General features: G+C 36.3%; 2 protein-coding genes across 2 annotated transcripts; both read left to right on the top strand.

Annotated features, from left to right (window-relative positions):
• Positions 1–1,213: 1,213 nt before the first annotated feature.
• Positions 1,214–3,663, top strand: LOC113274281 (protein trichome birefringence-like 2). The gene is made up of 5 exons (XM_026523713.1): positions 1,214–2,163; positions 2,260–2,455; positions 2,708–2,922; positions 3,018–3,176; positions 3,263–3,663. Exons 1-5 carry the CDS (start codon positions 1,415–1,417, stop codon positions 3,600–3,602), a joined length of 1,659 nt encoding a protein of 552 aa, XP_026379498.1. The 5' UTR covers positions 1,214–1,414; the 3' UTR covers positions 3,603–3,663.
• Positions 3,664–8,423: 4,760 nt separating this feature from the next.
• Positions 8,424–10,696, top strand: LOC113274283 (protein trichome birefringence-like 2). The gene is made up of 5 exons (XM_026523714.1): positions 8,424–9,243; positions 9,349–9,538; positions 9,631–9,836; positions 9,918–10,076; positions 10,200–10,696. Exons 1-5 carry the CDS (start codon positions 8,525–8,527, stop codon positions 10,549–10,551), a joined length of 1,626 nt encoding a protein of 541 aa, XP_026379499.1. The 5' UTR covers positions 8,424–8,524; the 3' UTR covers positions 10,552–10,696.
• The last annotated feature ends 734 nt before the right edge of the window (positions 10,697–11,430 follow it).

Raw genomic sequence — 11,430 nt, forward strand, 5'->3', positions numbered from 1 at the left:
AATAGCTATTCCTAATCTATGAAACAAGAAACGGCCAGAGTCGCAATTTGCTTTGTTGTTAGCAATGCAGTTCTTTAAGCGCTTCACAAATGCCACCGTGTCCTCACCGAGTTCTCCTAAGGTAGTGAATGCAAGAACTCCAAATCCATAGTCGTGAGTTGTACATGTGTCTAAGTACATGTTTCGCCTACGGATAACAACTATAGCGATTGCCTGGTCTGGAACGAAATTGTGAATGTTTAATCTCTTTTACTAGTGCAACGGGTTAATATTTACGGAAAATGGGTCATTTTTCCAAATATTTTTAAAACACGGTTCAAATGGACGAGTAGAAATTAGTATGGGTGAAATGGACACAAAAAGAATAGCAAGAATGAAACTGGTTTCATCCTGGCTTAAACTTAGGAAAGAGCGAGGATGAAACTGGTTGCATCCTGATGTAAATTAAAAACAAGAAAAAGTATTTGAAAATGGGTAGGATGAAACTGTTTACATCCTGGCTATTTTTAAAATTTTGTCCATTTAAACAGTATCAAATTTTACATGTCTTTTTCATCCATAAATTATTGATTTTGGTTTCTTTAACCAATTTTGTGTAATATTTAATATCTTTTTTTTTTTTTTGCTTTTTTTTTTTTTGTTTTTTTGTTTTTTGCTTTTCGTAACAGTAAAAAACTTATATTGTCATTTTATTCTGATTATGTCTTTATTGTAATTTTATTTTCTCTCTTTTCTACAATGAAAATGCACAAACAAAAAATGGTCACTTCCGAGTACAAAGCACAGGTTACCATCCGGTCTTAGCTAAACTGCTAACTGAATTAATCAGCAATTTATTATTATAATCTGTGGAATCGTGTTATCAATTATTAATAGCAATTATATGGTAGGTAGGGGGAGTATTGATCATTTTAGAGACGTGTAATAAGTGCAATTTACTAGAATTTTACTTGCTTACCTAAATATACCTGTATTGTTTTTGTTATCTAATCAATCAATTAATATTCATCATTCAATTTATAAGAATCTTTCTTCACTGCCATTTCAAATTTACACAAGCTTAACCATCATTGAATGCGATATACTTGTCGGTGATCAGCTGTTTCCTGTCTTTTACAAACAACCCTTAATTAGTCTATATCGACACTATCAAGTTAAGTAATTAAAAAAAAAAAAAAAAAAAACAAGTATTGAAAGACATTTTTGGCACATGGACTTGACTTCATGAAGCCTTGCAACTTCAAACGGAAATCTATGGCCTGGTAGATAGATGCTAGTTATTTGAACATGTACCATATATACATCATTAAGATAATCAAGAAGCAGTTCTTGATATATTCTTCAATATAGCTTCTGTTTTCATCCATCAGTGATACTTTGGAACAAAGCTCACTTCGATATTCGTTTTGATACAATGATAAAGCTTAGGATTTCAGAGAAGTTATGTCAGTTATTAGGGATAGTACCATCTCCTTATCGTTCAAAGAGAATAGGATCAGCGTTAATCTTCGGTTTTGGCTGCATCATTGGAGTTTCAGTACTCATTCTAACAGCTATCATCTTCATGTTCCCATCTATTTCTTCATCACTAATGAATCCGATGCTTCAAAACAATCTTAACAGGTACTACCACAAAATCTCTTCTCCCCATAGTTCACAATCTTCACCTAGTACCACTACTAGTTCTCCTCCACCACCGCCTCCTCCTCTTTCATCTTCATCTCCTCCACCTCCTCCACCTCCTCCTCAATCTCCAAAGTTGTTGGACATCTTGACTGAAAACACTAACAGTCAAACCGGCATAAATTACACCGGAAACAGTTATGACAACTCAAGTAGTAATGTTTCCATTGATCTTCCAAAAGAAGGAGAACTAGTGGATGCAAAAGAAAATTTGTTAAGTACTTCCCCAAGTAACTCTTCATCAAGTTATAGTAATACCGCATATGGTGGTGATGATGATGAAGATTGTGATATATATGATGGTGAATGGGTTAGGGACGTCAATCAGGAACCATATTACCCTCCTGGTTCTTGCCCATACATCGAAAAACAACCTTTCGATTGTTACTTCAATGGGAAACGTGATAACGAGTACCTAAATTGGCAGTGGCAGTGGAAATCTCATCCAAGAAATACAGGGTGCAGCAAGAATATCCCCAGGTAAGCTATCAGTTTATTATCGAAGGAAGAAAAAAATGCTGATTTTTTTAGAAACTACTATAATGTCCTTTACTCATTTTTGTTTTATGTTTGTAGCTTTTTCAATGGAACAGATTTCTTAGAGAGGTTGAGAGGAAAAAAGTTGGTACTTTCCGGGGATTCCTTGAATAGAAATATGTACGAGTCTCTCGTTTGTATGCTTTGGAATGCCGTTCCAGATAAGACCAAAGTTGTTAGGCCATCTATGCAATCAGAATACAAGACAAGAGGAGATATGTCTTTAATTTTCAAGGCAAGTTGTGTTTATTTTCTTAATTGACTCCGCTTGCATCGAGAGGGAGACTATGATCCATGTCCAGCATCAAAATCCACCTTAGTTCGGATCATTTCTGTGCACTAAAACGTACTTGATTGAAATAGACGTATGCAAGCGAGGGGCTTAACAGATTATTTCTCTCATATATATATATATACACTGTAGTTCAACATCTTTGCTACTGCTGATGCTGATGAAAATGTGTGAACGATTGAATTTCAAATGCAGGACTACAACTGTACCGTAGCATATGTATGGTCCGTGTTTCTAGTAAATGAAACGAATTCAAAGACCCGTAGAAGCCGGGGAAGTGAATTAAAACAAGAAGTGGAGACTCTAAGGCTGGACCAGATTGATGGTCTCGCGGCATCCGTGTATCAAGATGCCGATATTGTAGTTTTCGACTCATATCATTGGTGGGTTGAGGGGAAAACTAATAACGGGTAAAGTAGCTTGGAAAACCAAAGAATTCATGCAAAATTAAATTGGCCACTTTTGATGCCTTCATAACACTAGTATTTTCAATTTCGAATTGCAGAATTAACTATTTTCAAGAAGGCGATTACTTATACCCGAAACTGGAGATAAAGAAAGCATTCAGAAAAGCTCTTACTACTTGGAGGAAATGGATTGACAACAACATTGATTCTGCCAAAACCCAAGTTGTTTTCAGAGGATTTTCGCTTTCTCACTACGTGTTAGTACCACAGCCTTATCCTATTTTACGGTCTAGTCTGTGAATTAACTTCATCTGAAGACATACTTTTTTGTTTTAATATGCAGAGGAGGGAAATGGAATACCGGTGGAAAATGCAACTTAGAAACAGAGCCTATAAGGAGTAAAGAAAAATACGTAAACCCAGATCAATCACAACTGAAAATACTAGAAGACACTCTTCGGAAAATGAAGACTCCTGTAATATATATGAATGTCAGTAAACTCACTTATTACCGCTCTGATGGACATCCTTCAGTGTATGGAAGAAATTACACTGCTCAAGAGAGAATTGCAGCTATTCAGGATTGTAGTCATTGGTGTTTACCAGGTGTACCTGATACATGGAATGAGTTGCTGTATGTTTCTCTAGTGAAGGCTGGTAAAGGATCTTTCGGCCTGCGATAGCAAAAACTGATCTCTGGATTAATATTTGAGTTCATAATGACTTATGTTGCATTTTTTTTCATGAGATTGGGTCTGAAAACAGTTCACTAGTCCAGCAACATTGTACTGGACGCACTTCAGAACCATTAGTATATAAATTTGGCAACCGTTCCATTGCAAGCGATATTACGAATTTGGGTTGAGGGAATTCAAAACACGGTATCACGCCAAATGATTTGAGGAAGGTCAGATTTCAATATTTGCCTCTATCCCTGCTCGACCGTCAGTGTATACAAACATTTTTCTTTTGATTGGTTACTGATATTTGAGGTTACAGACAGTTCATGGTTAACGCTGTCAGTTTTAATTTGTAGTTTTAGGAAGCACAGAGCAACCCTACCTTGTTGCTCAAAATATAACAACTTGTCCATTTTATTTTGGATTTCTTAACAACATAATCCTGGAGGAAATTTTCTTAGCCAGACACACCTATAAATACCATCTTGTCCTGCTCACGCGCATCGGACTTGAACAAAACCCAAAATACCAACTAGCCGTGAGCTCATCTGATTTTGTTAGGCATTTAGCTTCACTTCAAGTTGAGCTCTATAGCACCCAGTTTAAATTCCGGCTTGTGTTAAGCCTTGGCAGCTCAAAGGAGTTTCTTACTACTGCAGTACAAATATACTCCATATTATTTTTCCATGGTCATTTTTTACCTCGCGTTTTTAGTGGCCACTTAAAAGAATTTAGGGGCCAACAATAAAACAAAAAAGGTCATCCAAAGGGAAAATGTAGCCAGCCCTTATCTCGCGTAATTCGTAATGGCTAAATTACCCTTATATATTCGGAGAATATGATAACATTGTTATCCTCCGATTGTAATCGGAAGCCAAAATATTACCCAGACTCCCGATTGTAGTCGGTGCAGTATTAGAATGATTTCTGTTTCATTTTTTCCATTTCTTTTTCATTTTTGAGTTGTTAGAGTTATAGAGAAGAATGTGAAGGAAAAAAGGGAAAACCAATTTTATCACTACAAAAATGGATGGATATGAAGAAGAAGGTGAGAATCATGGCGAAGAACAAAATGTTGAGGGTTCACGACCGTTTAGAGAAGACGATTTGGGGTATATGTTGAATGATCCAAACTTTTGTGGAGAGGAAAACCTAGACGACCCTTTCATGGAAGAAAATGGAGAATCGCATGATATTGAAACACAGGTATTGTGTTAAGAAACTCAAATACTCGATTTTCATGCGTTTGTGTGCTTTTGTAAACAAGAAAAACCGATTATTGCATGCATTGAATGCCATGAACTACCCAGATTCGGTAGATAATTTCTCGAATAAACTTACGAATATAACACACAGAGTACCAAATATGTATATTCGGCAGTTCCAAGATAGTAGTTTACTGCCGAATATGAGAAAAAACCCCAAACTGGTTTTCCAAAAAAATCTACATTCGGTAGTTATGTAGAGTTATTTACCCCCGAATGGCCCAAAAACGAATTCCTCAAAAAATTTCAAAACTCAGTATTCTTATCCTTTACAATCGTTAATAGTATAACATTATTTGACTGCCGAATATAACAGTGGCCTCAAAATAAAATTTCCGAAAATATGGCCGTTGAGGAATGGCTTATGAACAAGGCAAAAGATAACATGTGCGTGGTAGTTCAAAATAATCATGTTAGTGACACTCGATATGGCCGTCGAGGTTCCTGAAAATATGGCCGTTGAGGTTCCTGAAAATATGGCTGTTGAGGATCCTGAAAATATGGCCGTCGAGGTTTCGTACCAATGATGCACTACAATCGGTTGCTAACGATACACGTATTCCCTCCGAATAAAACATTCGGAGGATAATTTTTTTTGTAAAGTTCCGAATGAACGATGGCCCAAAAATCAGAATTTGGGAAAAACTGATACTTTTCAAATTTTGAACTTGAAATAATCGGAAGTTAACTCAGTTACCAAAACTTCCGAATATGGGATGTCTAACCTTCTATATTGTCCCTTGGAACCACCTAGATCCATGGCATGGTTTGTTTTGAACTTGTAATATTCGGAGGAAAATTGTTTTTGTAAAGTTCCGAATGTACGATGGCCCAAAAATCAGAATTTGGGAAAAGCTGATACTTTTCAAATTTTGAACTTGAAATAATCGGAAGTTAACTCAGTTACCAAAACTTCCGAATATGGGGTGTCTAACCTTCTATATTGGCCCTTGGAACCACCTAGAGCCATGGCATGGTTTGTTTTGAACTTGTAATATTCGGAGGATAATTTTTTTTGTAAAGTTACGAATGTACGATGGCCCAAAAATCAGAATTTGGGAAAAACTGATACTTTTCAAATTTTGAACTTGAAATAATCGGAAGTTAACTCAGTTACCAAAACTTCCGAATATGGGGTGTCTAACCTTCTATATTGGCCCTTGGAACCACCTAGAGCCATGGCATGATTTGTTTTGAACTTGTAATATTCGGAGGATAATTTTTTTTGTAAAGTTCCGAATGAACGATGGCCCAAAAATCAGAATTTGGGAAAAACTGATACTTTTCAAATTTTGAACTTGAAATAATCGGAAGTTAACTCAGTTACCAAAACTTCCGAATATGGGGTGTCTAACCTTCTATATTGGCCCTTGGAACCACCTAGAGTCATGGCATGGTTTGTTTTAAACTTGTAATATTCGGAGGATAATTTTTTTTGTAAAGTTCCGAATGAACGATGGCCCAAAAATCAGAATTTGGGAAAAACTGATACTTTTCAAATTTTGAACTTCAAATAATCGGAAGTTAACTTAGTTACCAAAATTTTCGAATGTACCACACAAATCATTGTCATTTGAACTTGTCTAACTTAGTTACCCAAACTTCCGAATGTACAACACAAATCATTGTTATTTATCTGCTCTTCTTCACTTTCTTCCTCCTTTCTCGACTTTGTCTAAACAACAAAGAAAGGAACAATATTTACAAACTATACAATCGGAAGACAAAGTATGGAAATATAACCCGAATGAACACATTCGAAAGTAAAAAGACACATATTGTTCCCGAATACAAAACAATCGAAATATAACTAAACATGTTTACAACCGAATATGCATCAATTGGAGTTCAGAAGCTGTAAATTTTTCATCCTACACAATCGGAAGACAAAGTGCACATCTATAACCCGAATGTACAAATTCGGAAGTAAGAAGACACATATTTTTTCCAAATGAAAAACAATCGGAATATAACTAAACATGTTTACAACCGAATATTCATCAACTGGAGTTCAGAAACTCTAAAATTTTATTCTACACAATCGGAGGTATAAAACATTATATTGTCTTCCGAATAAATACTGGCCCCAAAATGGGATTTTTCCTATATCAGAAATTTTGAGATTTTTTCAATATATACATTCGGTAGTGAGTGTTCTTCCGAATACTCTGTGTTTACTTAAATATATTCGGTAGCCAGAAAATTCATTAAACTACCGATTATTAGCAGTTTGTATCCAGGAAGATATGGCCACCAATATTCGGCAGATAATCATCAAATCTTTCTCCCGAATACTGTCGATGTTCTTGAGAAATGAAGAACACGACTACATTCGGAAGTAAATGAGCATGAATATCGTCCGAATCTGGATAAATAACCGAAAACCCTAGAAATTTTTTTCTCGATTCGACGAATTAAAGCGAAATAAACACCAAAAATGATAGATTCTTACCTAATTGGGGCCATTTGAAGTTGACGAAGTGTTTGACTATCGGAATCGCCACCACCGACTACATTGCCGGGTACTTGTTCTTCGCGTTCTTCGCGTTCTTCTTCATTTTTTTTGATTTGGTTTTTATACGGTTTTACCAGAAGGGCATTTATGTAACTTCAATATCATATAGGGTACCCCTTAACTAGAGTCTTTGGATGGGTATAAATTGATGGCCCCTAAATCCTTTTGAGTGGCCCCTAAAAACGCGATCATTTTTTACTATACTTTTCTTTGAAATAAACATCCACCTATGTGCTACTTTACCAGCTGAGCTTCTTCATTAAATCCAAAACCCCGTTGACTTACGGAGAAGATTTATCTAGAAACATTGGGATTGGATTAGCTAATCTTCACATGAAACAAGTTGTTGGGTTTCATAGTTCTGTTTTTCCGTTCCTGACAGGATTCTTTAGTTAATTATCGAATACTACACCGCAGAAAAACTGTCGGTGGGAAATTTAAAATTGTACGTTGTGTGCCTTTATGTAACATGTTTTTGATTCTATAAGCTAATAATATACTATGAGATACGATAAGGTAACTAACTAGAGTAATCATTATAATAACATCCAAGTTTCATTATTTAGGATCAGTATGAGGTGTTCGTATCATTTCTAAACCCAACTTGAAAGATTAAGTCGAGAGAAACCAACTTGGATACAGCTGCATACTGCAGTTTCAGTATCAAAGATTGTTCAGCGCATAATACGCAGTCATTATGAACTCTCGCATAACTCAACGTCTACAAGTTGCGCTTTATTAATTGGTAAACCGACGTTGATCAACAGAAAAAGAAGCATCCAAATGCATCGGGAGTGGAATACTACTAGAAGACAATTTTTCAGTTATCGAATATTACACCGCAGCAAAACTGTCGGGGGAATTTAAAAATGTTTCGCTGCAAATGTTTTTTTCTTTTCATGATCAAATAATGTATGATGCACGATCCGTACATTGCTCGATTAACTAATCAAAGGTAATCCATAATTAAAGATTGCATTGCAACTTGGAGTATCATATTCATGTTTAAGGTAAACTACTCTCAACTAATCAATGACACTCTTGAAACCTATCAGTTCAATATGCATATATATTTTCAAGAAAAGTAGGAATTCACTAGGTGCATGTAGTATCGCTTACGTTTTCAAACAAGAAACTTTATTTTCATGAGAACTCTTAAGATTCGAGAGAAACTATGTCTCTTACCCGGGATACTGTCGTATCACTCACCAAGGAAAAATGGATTGTCAGTAGTCCTCTTTGTGTTTGGTTGTGCTGTCGGAGCTTCTATCTTTATGCTAACAGCTATTATCTTCACGTTCCCATGGATATCTCCATCCCTAATGAATCCCATGCTTCAGAATAATCTTAATCTCAAATTTTCTTTTCCATACTGGCAACTATCCCCAAGTAGTACCATTATTACTAGTAATACAACAACTATCGCTACAGCTACTGCTTCTACTTCTTTTTCTTCTGCTCGGAATTTTTCAAGAACCGGGAATAATGAAACCGAAACATATCATATGGAAAACAGTCTAAAGAACTCGAGTGTTGTTTTTGTTGATCTTCCGAGAGTTAGAGAATTGGTGGTTACAAAACCCCCAACAAGTAATTATTCTAGTGATAGTAATAGTGTATTAGTGGAGACGGTACAAACTAATGGTGATGATTCTTCCGATGGCATTGGCAGCTGTGATATTTTTGATGGTGAATGGGTAAGGGACAACAATAAGCAACCATACTATCCTCCTGGTTCTTGTCCATTTGTCGAGGGTCAAAATTCTGCTTGTTACAATAATGGAAGACGGGATGACCAGTTCCTCAAGTGGCAATGGAAGTCTCAACAGACAAATGCACGATGTGATAGTAATAATATTCCCAGGTAACTAATCTATCCACAAATATTTTCTCTAAAACTTCAAACTCATGGAAAAATTTGTGTGCCATGTCCGTGACAATATAGCTTCTTGTATTTGTTTTGGTGCAGTTTCCTTAATGCGACTGATTTTCTTGAGAGATTGAGAGGGAAAAAATTGGTATTTGCTGGGGATTCTTTGAATAGAAATATGTTTATCTCTCTGCTGTGCATCCTTTGGAATGTCGTTCCAGACAAGACGAAAGTTTTTAGGCCCTCTGGGGAATTTAAGTCAAGAGGGGATTTTTCAATAAGATATGATGCAAGTTTTGCTTCCTTTTCTATGCATGTGTTTTTTTTCAATCTTCGCTAGCTATTTGCAGCTGACGAAATTGTTCTCGAATTTTAACTCAGGATTATAACTGCACCGTAGTGTTTGTGTGGTCTCCGTTTCTGGTTAATGAAACGAATCCGATAAACCGGAGAAGCAAGATAGATCTCAGGCCCGAGACATTAAGATTGGATTTGGTTGACCAACTGGCGTCTTCGGTATATCGTGATGCTGATGTTGTTGTTTTCGATTCATGGCATTGGTGGACTGGTCCGAAAACTAACAATGGGTTAGTAATATGTAATAACACTTGTAGATTGTAACGTGGAATATATAATGTGCCTTACCAATGCTAGTTTTAAAATTGCAGGAATAACTATTTTCAAGAAGGTAATTACTTGTACCCAAGACTAGATATGATTAAAGCATACAGGAAAGGTGTTACTACTTGGGGCAAATGGATTGACAACAACATTGATCCTAACAAAACCCAGATTGTATTCAGAGGGTATTCAGTTTCTCATTACAGGTATGAGAACTGTTAATCTCACTTTTAATTTCTAGTACATAAAGATTTCTTCTTAATATTGAAATGTGCACAAAGCCTAATCTCACTCTTTGAATGCATCAACATTTTTTGTTAATTTTGTAGAGGAGGGAGATGGAACACGGGGGGGAAATGCAATAAGGAAACAGAGCCAATCATGAGTGACGAGACATACATAGAGAGATCACCTGCACAGGTGAATGTATTAGAAAAGGCTCTTAGACGAATGAAGACACCTGTTTTATATCTGAATGTCAGTAAACTAACATATTACCGAGCCGATGCACACCCTTCAGTGTATGGAAAGAATTTTACGGCTCAAGAGAGGATTATAGCTCTTGATCATCAAGATTGTGTTCATTGGTGCTTGCCTGGTGTGCCTGATACATGGAATGAGTTGTTGTATGCTTCTCTCTTGAAAGCTGGTAAAGGGTCTTTTGGCACACAATATTTCTAAGAACTATTTCACTGTTATTATTAACTAAAATCAAAATTGTAACACTCTACAACTACTCCCTCCGTTCTTTTTTAATAGGCTGGTTTCTATAAATAAATGTTTCAAAAAAATAGGCTGGTTTCTTAATTGGGAAACTCCAATGTTACTTTAATTTTTTGGGACCACTTTTCTCTTAACTTCTTTTGATGACAAGTGTCATGTGGACCATTTCGCTTTACTTCTTTTGCTGACAAGTGTCATGAGAACCATTTCACTTCACTTCTTTTACTGACAAGTGTCATGAGGACCACTTCCAATGATTAGTTCTCTTAATTTCCTTAAATTTCTCTAAAAACAAAACCAACCTATTAAAAAAAACGGAGGGAGTATTAGAAATGATAAGTAATTAGCGCTTGAAGGATATGCAACTTATCTTTTTGACCGAGATGCTGAATATACATACCGTGTAGTATGTAAGCTATGTTGTGTGATATGCTAGGCGAGGCACCATGCACCTCGCTTTGCCTCGCCTAGAGCCTAGCTAGACGCACCTAAAGCGCCCAAGGAGACCAAAAGAAAAAAAAATCCAAGGTAGTGGCTCCCCGCCTTTTGCGCTTTGGACGCCTTACTAGTGAGGCTCCCACTTTCCGCCTAGAGCACCTATCGCCTTTAAAAACATACACCGTAAAGGCGCCTACTTTCCGTCTAAGGCGCCGATCGCCTTTAATAACATAGACTGTATAGCTAAGGCTAGAGAGATGCCACAAAGCTTCATCATTAGCTTATCTTGAAGCCAAAATTAGCAAAAAAAATAAATGTAACCTTAAGGGACAATTATCTTTTTTTTGTCGCTATTAGAGCATATATCAAGAGTGGTGCAGCTGCAAATATGAATAAAAC

The sequence above is a fragment of the Papaver somniferum genome, chromosome 4 (genome assembly GCF_003573695.1).
Source record: "Papaver somniferum cultivar HN1 chromosome 4, ASM357369v1, whole genome shotgun sequence".
In the NCBI taxonomy this organism is placed as follows: domain Eukaryota; kingdom Viridiplantae; phylum Streptophyta; class Magnoliopsida; order Ranunculales; family Papaveraceae; genus Papaver; species Papaver somniferum.

What these genes read in the sequence shown, in the direction of transcription:
- LOC113274283 (XM_026523714.1), top strand. Translation starts at nt 8,525, where the DNA reads ATGAGAACTCTTAAGATTCGAGAGAAACTATGTCTCTTACCCGGGATA. An exon ending in GGTCCGAAAACTAACAATGG is followed by an intron (nt 9,837 to 9,917) that starts GTTAGTAATATG and finishes TTAAAATTGCAG; the next exon opens with GAATAACTATTTTCAAGAAG. An exon ending in TATTCAGTTTCTCATTACAG is followed by an intron (nt 10,077 to 10,199) that starts GTATGAGAACTG and finishes TTAATTTTGTAG; the next exon opens with AGGAGGGAGATGGAACACGG.
- LOC113274281 (XM_026523713.1), top strand. Translation starts at nt 1,415, where the DNA reads ATGATAAAGCTTAGGATTTCAGAGAAGTTATGTCAGTTATTAGGGATA. An exon ending in TGCAGCAAGAATATCCCCAG is followed by an intron (nt 2,164 to 2,259) that starts GTAAGCTATCAG and finishes TTATGTTTGTAG; the next exon opens with CTTTTTCAATGGAACAGATT. An exon ending in GAGGGGAAAACTAATAACGG is followed by an intron (nt 2,923 to 3,017) that starts GTAAAGTAGCTT and finishes TTCGAATTGCAG; the next exon opens with AATTAACTATTTTCAAGAAG.